Source organism: Lottia gigantea, assembly GCF_000327385.1.
Source record: "Lottia gigantea unplaced genomic scaffold LOTGIsca_132, whole genome shotgun sequence".
In the NCBI taxonomy this organism is placed as follows: Eukaryota; Metazoa; Mollusca; class Gastropoda; family Lottiidae; genus Lottia; species Lottia gigantea.
Genome location: NW_008707463.1, coordinates 851,735 through 868,726, shown reverse-complemented (window position 1 = coordinate 868,726; position 16,992 = coordinate 851,735). Strand labels below are relative to the sequence as shown.

At 31.1% G+C, this 16,992-nt stretch overlaps 1 protein-coding gene across 1 annotated transcript; it reads left to right on the top strand.

The window, feature by feature from the left end:
- Positions 1–4,398: 4,398 nt before the first annotated feature.
- LOTGIDRAFT_172391 (hypothetical protein) lies at positions 4,399–9,701 on the top strand (the record flags this gene model as incomplete). Its single annotated transcript, XM_009049266.1, has 4 exons — positions 4,399–4,425; positions 6,812–6,937; positions 8,484–8,619; positions 8,869–9,701. 4 exons carry the CDS (start codon positions 4,399–4,401, stop codon positions 9,699–9,701), a joined length of 1,122 nt encoding a protein of 373 aa, XP_009047514.1.
- Positions 9,702–16,992: the final 7,291 nt, after the last annotated feature.

The window sequence follows — 16,992 nt, the reverse complement described above, 5'->3', positions numbered from 1 at the left end:
ATGTCTTTTTTCTTTATTTAAGCTTCTGTTTGAGTCAGAAATTGCTTGAATCATAATTCGGGGCTCAGCGTAGTGATATTACTCGTGAACTACGTACACTCGTGGTATCACTACGCCAAGTCCCTCGAGCAATATTGACACACAGGCGCAGTTCGACCATTGGATACTGCGATTTACATTAAATATTTAGAATTCTATGGTTTAAGAGTAGACACCAAATGCTATGACGTGAAGAGAAAACTTAAGTCGCGTTAAATGCATTTACCCCCAACCCAGATCAGAAAATTTTCCAGGGGAGCCTCCTTCATCACCCCGCCGCAACTTGTACCCTATAAAATCTACAAAGGTGCTCGGATGCGCCCCTCCCCCACCCCCAGTCAATGAAATCCCGGCTTCGCCACTGGATTATATATTATATAATTTACAGAATATATAACTAATATATTTAGAGTGATTTGGATACACGATGAAGATTGCTTTCATATACCTTTATTAAATTCTTTAAATACTTCTCTATCCTATTGATTAAAGGTATATATATATATATACTAGCGGTGGAAATACAAGTAATATGGATTACGATGGTATATCCACTTTACATTTGGTCTGAGTGTGGATGGGTATGTCGGGGTGGAGAAATTAAATAAGAAATAAATACGTCATAATGAAAAGTGGTATCAGGTGTTTTGAAGAGTAATTATACCCTGCCTGGGGTCACACCTGGCATTGCTGCTAAACATACACAACAAACACGACAAACACAACAAACACGACAAACACAACAAACACGACAAACACAACAAACACAACAAACACGACAAACAAGTGACTTGACCAGTTGACTGAATTAATTTAAAATTTCAAGGGAGGTAACAAAAAAAAATCGTTTATCAAATGTGGACTCTCTTCACTAAAACACTTTATGCAAATGATTGTATGTTGTCCAGGCTATTTTTAGAAATCTTCTTTCTCTCCCTCTTGAGGTTTTTGCAAGCTTCTTCTGAGTAATTTTTGGTCTAGATTTGGAATTTGATGTCTGAAATTGGATTATCTTTAAGATTTAGTGAGATGATGAGAGACCTAAAGGCAGAAGGCTAATTCTAAAAATAGGCGTTTTGTGAACTGCTAAACTCTAGCGGATGAGTATAACCGGTAGTAGTCAACTTTCAATTTTAGTAGCTCAAAATTTCCATGGTCATCATATAATGAATTTTTTAGGAGACATTGAGAATTGGTCAGGCTTTCATTCGACATATTGGAAAGCTTTCAACGAGATTTCTGGAAAGGGTTGTAGAAGGTTGAATTTCGTGTTTTAACTTGGGAAGAGATGGCAAATGAATAGGTGGAGAGAGTCCATAATATCGACATTTGAAGGGACGTTACTAATCATATAAATAATCATTATGATAAGAAAAACAAGCATTTTATAATGGAAAGTGGCACCAAGTGGAGTTAATAATCAAAATCGATTTTTAATTCAGCTATTCAATTCGATTACTTTGTTTCTAATCTCGTCCTAATTCTAGATTATATCTTAGTTGAAAAGGCCCAATTATCGTCACCAAATTGTAAGAAACACAGGTAACTGATGCAAGGATTTTGATTGATTAACTTCACAGAAATTCAATCCTTATCCTAATTCTAATCTGAATTCTTTCTTAAAAATATCAATGTAAAAAATACAATTTATGTTACAATGATTACAGGGCGTCGTTATAATTCCAGTTTTATTGAAGCTGAAAGAATTCTTCCCTGTTTTATATTTTCGATTGGGATCAATAATAACCAGTTTCAAATAGCAAACAAGCTATAAAATATGCACTTATTCATACTTTAATTGAAACACACTATCAGATACAGTATCAGTATCTCAGATACTAGATCAATTTTAAGGAGTTTTGGAACATTCTAGTTCCGTTATGAACGATATAGTTAGACCAAAATCCGGCCTTAGAGCTAAACGTTTAAACTTCGAGAAAATAAAAATAGATTCAGGGGTAAAAGATAATAACGAGTGTCCTATTTTGTAAGTCTTTTCAAGAATGTCTGGTTCCAAAGTTAAAAATAATAAATTTTAAAACCGAAACAAAGAACATTCGCGACAATCTCAGATAAAGGTTTATAATTCTGTTATAGGAATTTTGGAACATTCCAGTTCCATTATAAACGATATAGGTAGCCCAAAACTCGGTCTTAGAGCTAGAAAATTGAGTGGAATGGTGTGTTGTCTAGATAACGACAGTTTTATACCCGAATCAACAGTAAATCCGGATCCGATCTGAACAGAGTTGTCATCCCAACTCAGCCAGAAAGGTTTAAATCTGGTGTTATCCAATAACATATCTTCCTTTCTTGATAATCTCCGCATGTAACCTTTGGTCTTATTTCTAATACCTGTATACTCATTGTTTCCACCACCAATTAGAAACTCGTACAGCGGTTCAGGAGAATCACTCGTTTCAAACAATCCTAAAATACCATCTTTTGGACCTTTTACCAAAAACGCTTTGGAGTTTTGTAGCTCCACGCTCTCGTAATGGGTGAATGTTGTTTTCTCGTTGTATGTTAAGATGACACCGTTGGTCCAATATGTGTAGTATACTAGAAAGATTATTGTAACTAGAATGTTCCAAATTTTCATTATGTTATTTATTGTCCACAAACAGTTCAATATAGCGACAGAAGCAGATCGTAACTGACACTAAGTTTACAATAGTCTTAGTCTTGATAAGAAACAAGGCTGAGGACACCCCGGGTGATCTTTGCAGTAAACTACAAGCGGTCCGTCGCCAAGATTCAATATTCCAAATTCAATATAACAATATGACACTTCTTGTAATCGAGCGTCGCTAAAATTCAATATTCCAAATTCAATATAATCGCGGCACGTAGGGCTAAAATGACAATTCTTGTAATCGAGCGTCGCTAAAATTCAATATTCCAGAGCAAGGAATTATCGATGTTGTATATTTCAAATAGTGAAGAACTACAGTTTTAAAATGAAATTGATATCCAATAGTTCAAACTAGTATAATGATGTATCCCAATATGGGATATATACAAAGAACATCCAATGTGAAGACCAGCATCATGTCATAAAGCTGGTATACTTTCTAAAATACATTCTGTTGTTTCAACTCACGAATTCTTGAAGATATAGCTCCTTTTCTAATCTCCTTTTCTAATCTCCTTTTCTAATCTCCTTTTCTAATCTCCTTTCCATAAACTTCTTTCCGGAACGTATCCGTGTAACAAATATTAAAAAACGTTACGCACAGTTGTAAGTTTTATGCTAATTTCCAATGCTGAATCCGCATAGTGTAATAAAGAATATAGTTTCTAAGCTAAATTTCTGAGCTTACTACAGGCTCTAAGCTAATCGAGTATCATTAAGATCACAGAACGAAACACTGTTTAAAAGTGACAGTTTCCTAAGTTCATTTCTAAAGTTCTTTTCGAAAGTCTGTTAGTTTATAAAGAATCACTGAACGAAACGTTGCTTACAATTATCAGAATTCTAAGATCTGTGAGTATTTGTAAGATTTCTAACAATTTAATATATTGTAGTTTAGATCATAGAAAGAAACGTTGGTTACAACTACCCATTGACTAGAATGATGAATTATCTCTGAAGATCTTCTTTTGTCGATATAAGAACAAAAGCGTTAACGATTTTAATATATATTTTTTAAACTAACTTCTACAATGTACTACAATGACGATCATAAATATATTTCTATATTGTGTGAGTGTTCAATCAAGGTAAACGTTTCATTAATCTTGAAAACCTCTTTGCCACAAGATAGGAAAGTAAAAGTTGAATAGGTTTGACAGAAATATATGCATATTAAGATTCTATATAAAATAACATTGTGAAAGGTTTGAACCCGAAGACCTTTGTCTCGTTTAATTCAGTCTAATATTCAAGAACAATGTTGAACAATCAATACAAGATTTCTAGTATGTATTGAAATTTAAAATTGTTTGATATCCGCTCTTGCTAAATTATAACCAATTCATCAATAATACTGTAGATTCCATTAGCCCCTGGAATTTCTTTTACTATTTTCTATTGTCTTGTAGTCTGAACAGTCAGAAGAAAAAAGAACTTTAAGTCCTTCAAATAGACTTCAAACAAGATATCCCTTTTTTATTTATTTCGTTCACAAGCTTATCTTCTCTCCGAAAATTGGGGTATCCGAAAGTTGAACGTCTTGTTGATATAGTCCCTGACACCAAGACATCTCCCGTTACAGATGTGAGTAGACGAAGGAGGGCAGGAAGATTGAATCTACAGTATACATGTGACGTCATTTATCAGATGTTATACAAAATGGAAACTCTTGGAAAACAGTAGTCGTTTTTTTAACTTTCAAACGCGGATAATTATGGATACGCATGGCTAAGAAGGCTCACATGTCGAAGGTAAGACGTGAATACTACAACGGATTGTCGTTTCTGTCTCACGGATATACGGATATATTACGAACCGCGTCTAATACCTTGATTGTAATTACCACATTTTTGCAACACATCATCACAATTTAAAGCTATTACGAACGATCAATTTACGAATTTTGGCATTCTTTTTAAATCAAAATCAAACGTTCGTTCCTCTTTCGTTATCTTTTAGCTAAATCTATGACGTCTGCGTTAACCAATCAAATTTTCATCCTCTCGGCGAACGTACAAGAGGGCTGTCGTTAAGTTTAGCAAAACTGGCCAGAAAGATGTACCTTAAAATTTTAAAGTTTGCAACCCTCCATTAGACGTTAAATCTGGGAGCTCAGGGAAGATGCCATTGGTACAGTGGTTAGTGACTTGGGATAGCCAATAGTTTCAGAAATTCATTTTCATAATCACTGAATATCTTTCAAACAGATTTACAACCAATCAGATTGAATAGCCATTGTAGACTCGGACTTACATAGTGTTTAAATTAGATTATAATTTATAATAGAGATAAGGCGAATATTGGTGTCTCTCACGCCCTCTAAATTTTCAGGGTTAGATTACAATTAAAACTTTTCAAAAGAACTTATAATACCTTCATTAAACAGGAATTAAATTCATCTGTAAAGAAATGTCACCTATCACGATAACAACAAGACACAACTATAAGAATTGGTTGGTTATAAATAGTAATACAGAACTTTAGATCATATTAAAATCATATTAAACTATTAACATGTTGAACAATAGTTGTCAGGTCTTGTACATATTGATTACTAATATGTTTTGATATAAATGAATAATATGATTGTATATCATATATTATAATCACCCCTGACCCCTGAATGTCTGTCCGTCCATTAGTTTAATATAATTTTAATACAAACCATTTATTTTCGCTGGGCTCTCATGGTATAACATTTTGAATAATAGTGTGTACACAGCATAAAATGAACGTATATTATAGTCACTACAGTAACTTCGTTACAACTTTGTGTTTGATATATTGAGGAATTCCTCTCTAGTCTGTATATTGTTTGGTGTCTTAACAAGTTTGTTGGTTTGTCGAATTTTCCTGCCGTAGAAGGCAATTTTCAACTAAAATTTCGAAGTTGACTTACACTAAAATATTTCTTGTGATTTTTACACTGTAATGTCCAGCAGCTATATTGCCTAGAATGTGAACCTGTTATATTCTCTATCATGTAAATTGAATTTATTTTTTATGAATTTTTAGTTTTAATTATATATAAGTAGCCTACTTAAGGTTCGCCATTTTCGGGTGTTGATTTGGGCCTTGAATTATGTAAATAGTCTTCAGATATACTATACCTGTACAAAACTCTCGCAATTCCTTCACATATACCTCTAACTAGCAATTTCTTTTTTATTTCGTTCACAAGCTAACCATTATTATGAAGTTTGGGGTATCCGAAAGTTGATACAGTCTCTGACACCCAAACATCTTTAGTCGAAGCTGTGCGTAGACGATGTTTGACTGGAAGCTGTGAAGCCGATTGGCGTAGCTGAATAATTCCCGTTTCTCAGACCAAGGTATGATTGACACCCGAAAATGGCATAACATAGACTTTAAACCAGAGAGTTGTTAATAAAATGTCGACTGAAAAGGAAAGTGACTCGACAAACATTCCAAGAGGTCTGATTTTATTCAGAAATTTGTAATTTTCGAGTGATGTCCTGTTATTCTGATTTTATATCTCAAAACATAAAAAAAAACACGACTCTAAGACTTAATATTACACATTAAATTTTTATCTAGTAAACACTAAAAGGCGAAACTTGGTAATATTATTCAGTATCACCTCAAAAAGTTCAAGTGTATGACTGAAGGTTGAATATTTCATACTGGTGATTGTTACTGTACTGACAAATATATTTAATTAAGATTAAAGCTGCCAAGATTGGGATGTTTGATAATATGATTTCTAGAAATAGATTTAGATACGAAAGATAAGGTTTGGAAATAGTCACTTCCTGTGCAGGTAGAACTCAAAATTTTTATGGTCATCATATTTTACATTTCTAACCAGATTCTAAGAATTTACCCGGCTTGACATATTGGAAATTTCTAAATGAGATTTCTGCAAATAGTTTCAATCTATACTCCCTGATATTGTCATAGTCCCGGTGGATTCTGGGCAGGTCATTTCTCTCCTTTCTTGACTAGCCAAGCTGCACCGACCGACATGTCGAGATGCACTTCAATATTTACGAAGTTGCAAGTATTTTTGTAAATATTTTGGAGGAGAGTTTTTACTCAACTAACTTGTATTTCACATGAGATACAGTCGTATAAACACTAATACTTAAATCAACTAAATGTACTTATCTATTTCAGAGAATGGCTGCTACAGTAATTTTAAAGAATAGACATTATCTGCAGGGTTTGAACCTAACCAATCTTATTAAAAATATACGTGATGAAAAACTGCTACCAGTGGAAGAGTTGGCAAGCTTTAAGAGGGTAAGAGTCTGGCTGATTTGTCTATCCAGGTAATTAGATTTATATTAGTTTTTATACTGTCCCATCATTGTGGTTCTAGAATAGATGTTACTTATTGTCCTTGAAACATCAACATTCAACCTATGACATCTGACTGAATTATGGTTTCTAGGTACAATTCAACCTTAATTTTGTTTTGCCGTTATTCATCCTACATTAGAAGATGTTTTGCAGAAGTCGGGACGTCCTGTTAATCTGTATAACTGTCGACTTGTGATACACGAAGCAATATGTTTCGCTAACGAGTTTGGTCAGCCGGTATGTTTGTTTTTGTTAAAACTTTGTCAGAAGTCTAAATTCACGAGGAAGATGTATATTATAATTAGGACATTTAGAAGAAGATGTAATTTCGAAAAACACGAGCTATCTATCCGATGATCACTCAATCAACAAAATTCTGATGTTTCAACCCTACCAAGGTTTTTAACTGTATGTTATGTAGAAAGTTATAATAAGCAAGTTCTTAAAACAAGGATTAAACTCTCTATTGGCGTTAACAGAAGAATCGAGAATGATTTTACAATGGCTGCAGAAAAATTAATGATAATATTCGCTAAAGAGAGAGATTGTTTTTAAAGGTGGTATTAAAACGGGTGCAACTCCCTCGTTCATAGAATATGTGGAATGTAACAAATAAACAAAGTAGATATCATTAGCTATGTGGACGCTCTTGCAGGGGATCTGAGTGGACAAATCCAATGCCAGAATGGTTAAATACCAATATTTGAGTTAGTTTGAGACAAGATCTTATAATTACATGATTAAATAATTACTGTTTTATTTATTACAGATTGATTTAAAAATGTCAACCAGAACATCTTTATTTATTGCCGTAAAGATTAATAATCTCTTGACTGTAAATAATTTGATACAGAGTGGTGTATGTGATATTAACTTACAGGACCATAGAGGTTATACAGCGTTACATTTAGCGACAAGGGATGGTAATGTAGACATTGTAAAGTGTTTGATAGAGTATGATACCTGTAATATCAACTTACAGGACATTCACCGAGATACACCATTACATATAGCGGTAAAGGAGGGTTATGTAGATATTGTAAAGTGTTTGATAAAGTGTAGTACCTGTAAGGTTAACTTACAGGATATTGAAGTTAGAATACCGTTACATATAGCTGTAGACTGGGGTAATATAGACATTGTAAAGTGTTTGATACATTGTAGTACCTGTGATGTTAATATACAGAACAGGCACGGTAAAACACCATTACATGCAGCTGTCAGCAGCAGTAAAATAGACATTGTAAGATGTTTAATTGAAAGCAGTGATACCAATATAAAAAATCAGGAGGGGCATTCACAGTTCTCCACTAAGTCTGGCCTACGAACTCTTTATAAAATAGCACAACGTCAGAATGTGGAATTGTTTCATGTTTTAATCCAACATAATGTTGATGTTTTAACTGATCATGTTGATAATCACCTTCAATTATTTGAATATATTCTGAGGAAAAATGATTTTCAATCTCTATGGTTTTTTATTCAGAATGGTCTCTATATCAATTCTTTAACATCATCAAGTGAAAATATAGTCCATCTATTAGCTCAGTTTTATATGGATTATTTATATATAGATTTTAGTTTTTTGTTTGATTATGAATTAGATCTTATAAATAATGATGGTAATTCACCATTAATGGTGGCCTCACTTTTAAATAATTTACCCTTTATTCAATTTTTAGCTGCTTTACCTGTGACGTCAATAGGCAAAACCATCAGGGTCATACAGCACTTCACCTTAGTGTCATCGGATTTACTTTGATAAAAGAAAAATTAAATATGAGTCAACTCAGAAGAGGAAAAGTTACGCGCCCGTGGATACTATCCCAGATATCTTGCATGTATTGATATTTTACTCAATCTTGGTGCAGACGTCAATGTGCAAGATAAGGGAGGGAAAACAGTTTTAATTTTGGCTTGTATGACAAATGATAGAAAATTGTTAGAAAAACTATTAATACATGAAGCCGATCTGAATATTGTGGACAACCATGGTCGATCTGCTCTACAATACATAGATTTAACTAACAATGTTTATGATTTAACATGTTTTAATTTACTTCTATCTCATGGTTGTAGACAATCTTTTAATCAGCCATGCCTTGATGGTAACACTATTGTTCAAAATGTACTCCGATTCCAATCATTATGGCAAATTGATCAAACAGTCGATTTTATCAAATTTCTTGTTAATAAATATGTCAACCTGCAACTTTTAACCTCAGATGATGGAGATATCTCCTATGGTCAGTTATCTCTGGAGGAATTTTCTTCACAATCTAGGAATGTATTAAGGCAAATCTTGTATTTAAGTGGTGGCTCAATTGAACAAATTACACAAGTATTACATTTTGAAGTTGAGGAATCTAAAGCATCATTGTCAGAAACTTTAAGAGAAAAACCGAGCGAAAAATTAATTCATTGCACCAACAACTTAAGCCTTAAAGAAATATGTAGAAGATTTATCAGACAAAATACAGGTCTAACAATTCATGAGAGAATTTCAGAACTTAATTCTATGGTTGGAAAACCATTAACTAGATTTATTCTATTTAAAGATAAAGATTCTAAACGATTTTCACTGCCTGATCAGTTCGAGTCTTTTAATGATGATTATGATTCCTATGATTTAAATAAGGAGAATGATGATTATGAGAATGATTATTTGGTGTATAAAAATTGTAAATATCTAAATGTGGTCTAAAATACTCTGATTCAGATTCAGATTCAGATTACATAGATCTAGGTTCATATTTAGATGCAGATTAAGGCCTAGATCTGGGTTTAGATTCAGATTAAGATTCTTATGCAATTTTAGATTCAGATTCCAATATCATTGAGTGTTATAGTCGAAATCCGGGTTTGATAAATCAATTACTTCGGTTAATAGTTTCCATTCTGCTCTAATTAAGATTTCAAGAATCCGATTGGCTAATCAATTTTAGTAATTTACCTATTAAATGACTGGAACACTGAAATTATCCCAAATAACATTTTGTGAAACAGGAACTATGTTCTAGAAAAAAAACATGAATAGTCATGACTGTTTATAATCTCTCATATCATTCATATTGTACATTGTAGACCTTTTTTTTATTTTTTTTACTGATTTTACTGATCTGTTATTTTAAAAAAAATGATTGGGGGTTATTTGTAAGGGCTGATTCATCTGGGCTTTATAGATTTAGACCACCGATCTACAAATGATGCCACAATGTCACAACTATAGGATAGTGATAGTAAAACATAATTATCTACTAACACTAGGTATTCTATTCCATTATACATCATAGTTATCATTACATCCTATCGTTACATGTTTGTATATATTTATGCTTTGCTTCCAGTGGAATTTTGCCGAAACGTCGTATTTAAGAAAAAAAGTGATTGTTATCCATTATTTACTCACTGAACACGTATTGTATATGATAAACATGTTATAATAACAGTATTTATTACACAGTGTTATTAACTCACTGAACATGTATTGTATAAGATAAACATGTTATAATAACAGTATTTATTACACAGTGTTATTAACTCACTGAACATGTATTGTATATGATAAACATGTTATAATAACAGTATTTATTACACAGTGTTATTAACTCACTGAACATGTATTGTATATGATAAACATGTTATAATAACAGTATTTATTACACAGTGTTATTAACTCACTGAACATGTATTGTATATGATAAACATATTATAATAACAGTATTTATTACACAAGGTTATTAACTCACTGAACACGTATTGTATATGATAAACATATTATAATAACAGTATTTATTACACTGTGTTATTAACCCACTGAACATGTATTGTATAAGATAAACATCTTAAAATAACAGTATTTATTACACAAGGTTATTAACTCACTGAACATGTATTGTATATGATAAATATGTTATAATAACAGTATTTATTATACAGTGTTATTAACTCACTGAACATGTATTGTATATGATAAACATATTATAATAACAGTATTTATTACACAAGGTTATTAACTCACTGAACACGTATTGTATATAATAAACATGTTATAATAACAGTATTTATTACACTGTGTTATTAACCCACTGAACATGTATTGTATAAGATAAACATCTTAAAATAACAGTATTTATTACACAGTGTTATTAACTCACTGAACATGTAGTGTATATAATAAACATGTTATAATAACAGTATTTATTACACAGTGTTATTAACTCACTGAACATATATTGTATACAATAAACATGTTATAATAACAATATTTATTACACAGTGTTATCAACTCACTGAACATGTATTGTATATAGTAAACATATTATAATAACAGTATTTATTACACAGTGTTATTAACTCACTGAACATGTATTGTATATAGTAAACATATTATAATAACAGTATTTATTACACAGTGTTATGAACTCACTGAACATGTATTGTATATAATAAACATGTTATAATAACAATATTTATTACACAGTGTTATCAACTCACTGAACATGTATTGTATATGATAAACATGTTATAATAACAGTGTTTATTACACAGTGTTATTAACTCACTGAACATGTATTGTATATGATAAACATGTTATAATAACAGTATTTATTACACAGTGTTATTAACTCACTGAACATGTATTGTATATGATAAACATGTTATAATAACAGTATTTATTATACAGTGTTATTAACTCACTGAACATGTATTGTATATGATAAACATGTTATAATAACAGTGTTTATTACACAGTGTTAATAACTCACTGAACATGTATTTTATATAACAAACATGTTATAATAACAGTATTTATTACACAGTGTTATTAACTCACTGAACACATATTGTATATGATAAACATATTATAATAACAGTATTTATTATACAGTGTTATCAACTCACTGAATAGGTATTGTATATGATAAACATGTTATAATAACAGTATTTATTACACAGTGTTATTAACTCACTGAACATGTATTGTATATAATAAACATGTTATAATAACAGTATTTATTACACAGTGTTATTAACTCACTGAACATGTATTGTATATAATAAACATTTTATAATAACAGTATTTATTACACAGTGTTATTAACACACTGAACACGTATTGTATATAATAAACATGTTATAATAACAGTATTTATTACACAGTGTTATTAACTCACTGAACATGTATTGTATATGATAAACATGTTATAATAACAGTATTTATTACACAATGTTATTAACACACTGAACATATATTGTATATAATAAACATGTTATAATAACAGTATTTATTACACAGTGTTATTAACACACTGAACATATATTGTATATGATAAACATGTTATAATAACAGTATTTATTACACAGTGTTATTAACTCACTGAACATGTATTGTATATGATAAACATATTATAATAACAGTATTTATTACACAGTGTTATTAACTCACTGAACATGTATTGTATATAATAAACATGTTATAATAACAGTATTTATTATACAGTGTTATTAACTCACTGAACACGTATTGTATATGATAAACATATTATAATAACAGTATTTATTACACAATGTTATTAACTCACTGAACATGTATTGTATATAATAAACATGTTATAATAACAGTATTTATTATACAGTGTTATTAACTCACTGAACACGTATTGTATATGATAAACATATTATAATAACGGTGTTTATTATACAGTGTTATTAACTCACTGAACATGTATTGTATATAATAAACATATTATAATAACAGTTTTTATTACACAGTGTTATTAACTCACTGAACATGTATTGTATATAATAAACATGTTATAATAACAGTATTTATTACACAGTGTTATTAACTCACTGAACAGGTATTGTATACGATAAACATGTTATAATAACAGTATAACTCATTGAACATGTATGGAACATGCATTGAACAGTGTTATTGAACGATTTGTTTTACAAGTTTTGTAAATGATGATTATTTAAGAAGTTTCTGTAAAATTATTTTTGTAAAATTAAACATTATTTTATTTTTCTTCTTTATTGAATTTTTTTTTAAATTATTATCCACTACACAGTCACTAATTCTAATTCTCACATGATTCACCTCCAATTTCTTATAGTAAATCTATTGCATAGAATATTTAATTTGAAGCACTGAGCAACATAAATACTCAGGATATATTAAATAACCCCTTGACTTGCTCTTGCTCTATGGAAGACCAATCAGTTCAAAATTCAATGTTCTTATTTCCTAATTGCTAATGCCTAATTTGAATTTATAAATTCTTATTTCTTCAATTGTAGGCTTAACCGAACATTTATTTACAAAATTTAACATTTGTTCGCCAATATCGAAATTATTTGTTTAAGACTTCCCTACGTCTAGAAAAATCAATATCTATATTAACCACATTTTCTGTAATACATAACATAACAGTAAATTTCTATTAACAATTATGTAGTAACAAATTTCAACATATAAATCTAGCTCAACAAATCTGCAAATAAAAATCCCCAGAAGCAAATCTTCAAAAACATTTCGCCAAATACAAGTCTACAACTTTCTAACAGCACCATTATGACGTTAGGTGGCGCTGCTGACAGCTTCAAAATAAGAAACAGACTATAGCCAAGTGTTGTTTGCCTAACCGAAAGTAGAGTTTTTTTTTTGGACCAATTTTAGGTGATAATTTATATCACCATGTGTGAAAATCCAGATCACACACTCATACAGCAAATGAAAAATCTCTTGCGAGAAAAAATTATTAAAGTTATTCATACACTTGAAAATTATGAGCTGCAACCAGGAATTTTATCAGATATCGATGTGTGCATGGAAATGATCAGTCAAATGTCTGAAATCAGAAATTGAAAATATGGATAATGTAATGGACTGTTTCCAGAAAAGATTATCATTCAAGAGGATTTACTAAATACTCATATAGTTAATAAAAAACAACCCCCACTTTTTTACACAGGGAGTGTGGACAGGCCAAGCTACTTGATTTCTTAGGAATGTTTGGAGGAGCTATTAGAATATGATTTTAGTGTGTCAGAAATTGCCAAATTGCTTAATGTGATTATTAGCACAATTAAAAGGAACCTAATCTTGAAAAGATTGAAAGATTGTGGCGAGAAATATGGAGTGGAGGTACATCTATCTATTATCAGCTGTTCCATGGAAGATCAAAATATTCTGGATATAGATAATGAACTCCACATATTTGCTTTGTACTTTGTATTTCAAAGCAAATTCAGCAATATCTGGATAATTTCAGATCTGCTCTTATGAGAAGACCAATTAGAACATCACACAAAAAAACGCCATTACAGCTTTGGATCGAAGGACAGATGGATGATCTGTAAATCAGGTAATTATTGATTGAATGACTATATTGATTTTCCCCCCACTTTCCTAAAGTTGTTTTCCCTTGGAAATATCTATGCTTTGCAGTTGCATATTTAATATTTTGTCACAAATTAAAATAGTAACCTTGCTCAATTGGAATCCTGTACTCCTGGAATTTGTATTTTTGTGTTGCAGGATGAAATGTCAACTTGGGATTGATTATGATGGGTCTGTAGCAACAGAATATGATCATGTTGTGGTTCCAGAAATAATCCCCGCACCAAATGCAGAATTAATATCAGCGGAATTTGAAGCAATTTATTACAAACAAATACAAAATTTTGGTATTGATCAGTTTTTACAGACAGTTAGAATTTGAACTGATCAAAATTGATGAAATGATGGAAATATATGCTTTATTTAAAGTAGATATCATTAACATACAGTATTTACAATTCAAAATTTGAGAAAAGTATGTGCTTGGAATTAAGTAAACATTTTCCTGTCAAAGACAATTTTTAATGTTAATAAATATTGTCTTCATATTCTAAGCTTTGTAGGCACAATGTAGGGAGTGCTCAGTTAAAAAATTTAATTCCAGATGGCGAGAATGCCAAAAACAAGCTTACATCAACATATTTTGGTGATTTGATTTTTACATGGTGTCACATTTTAATTTCTTTTTAATATTAGCTATACATCTAATGTTATATCACATATAATATATACAAACAAATTGATAAAAACACTTGCACTTGTTTGAATCTAGGACGTAATTTACAATAAAAATACAAACCAATAATCTTAAAAATTCTATTGTTTCACACAATACAATGTTATATATCATAAATAAGAAGATAACAGAACGTCTACTTCACTATGGAACCTGATGCAACACCAAGAAATTTGGATATCATTAAGGAACCAATTGTTGACAGTTTATAGTATATATAGGTTATACTATGTACCCGTATGCAGTCCTAAAAACGATTAGGAAATTAACAAATTAAACCACAAGTTATGTTGAATTACATAACATATTCTTTTTTAAAGGAATTGTAAAAAAGTTTTCTAAACTTTGTTTGCGCATCAGGGACAATGAGAGCATCTAATTTTCAGTCAAAAGTCTGGTTTATGTAATTCCACCTAGGAGTCTTATGAAATAACTATGGCAAAGGCGCTTAGATATTATAGGAATCTTTTGCTATAATGATCTCGTAAAATGCTTAGCTTTAAATAGTGTAATTGCAAGTACCACAGACATCTGACCGAAAATTAGAATGGTGCAAATACACATAAAATGTTTAAAAACATGTTTACAATCTCTTTAATACAAGAAAAAACAATTTATCAACTCTTCTGGACCACAATAACAAATCAAAGAAATCAAAAACCCGTTCTCTAGGACAATTATTTTCATTTACTGATAGGAACAACTTGCATTAGCAAGTGCTGCTTGTTGGAATATCTGATTCTACTTCTACAAAACAAATTGTTGGTTTAAACTGATAACCCAGAAAAGGTATTCCCCCCGAACCAGTGACAAACTTCAAAACACTCTCCAATGACAGACTTCCTCGTCTATGTGTTGAAAAAGAAATCAAATCATTATTACAGCTACATGTTATTAAAGGAATTATTAAGAATTGAAAGAACCACATCTGACTGAAAATTGGGATGCCATCAGTGTCTCTGATACTCACAACAAATTTACAAAACCTTTTATACGCCCACATTGAAATGATTTTTCCATGTCTGCCCCTCTGAACTACATCACTGACAGGTGGAAACCGGGTTGAAAAATCTAAAGGTATTTTCACGACCCCATGCCGGGCTCAGAGAATTTGGCTGGAATAGACCCACATTGTAATAATGACAAGCCTGTAATAAAATATATAAACTGTTGGTTAAAGTATAATTTTTTAACTCATTTACAAGAGACATTATTATTAGCAGATCCTAAATGAAATTTTAAAAAGAGAAATATCCTTACTGGATTCTTTTCACCGAAACACACAAATCTATGTGTCCAGTTTACTTTGCCTTTTCCAATACAGGTCTGTCTTGTACCCCGATTACCGGTACCTGAATATGGCTGAAAGAGTCTTCGTAGTTCGTTTGATACTGGGGCAAATGATGAAACCCTAGGCCTACTATATGATGTAGAGGCTGATTCACCACTTAAGATTCTGTAAAAAGTTAATCAAAAAGTTAGTCACATAACTGCATAACATTATCGAGCGAGTTACATCCTGATCAGTGGCGTATTTACACCAACAATATCAATCATCATTCCACAACCAAAAGTTAAGATCCCATCCATGGCCATCAAGTAAAAAGGTTTTTGAATTTTTTCCATTATTTTTATGAGAATTAGAATGTCTTTGAGTTGATAAAAATAAAACATGAGCACACATTAAAGACTTCAAAATTTGTTCTTATACAGAGGACGATTTTCAGCCAAAATTTTGGGATTTTTTGGGTCGGAATCCCTGGGAGGCGATTTGTGTTTTTATTCAATGTAAACTTACAAAAAATTATATTTTGATCAAAGTAAAGACATTCTAAGACTAACAGTAGGCCTACTATTTTGAGGCTGATATTCCTGAAAAATTTAAAAAAAACCTTTCCTCAGGCAATAGGC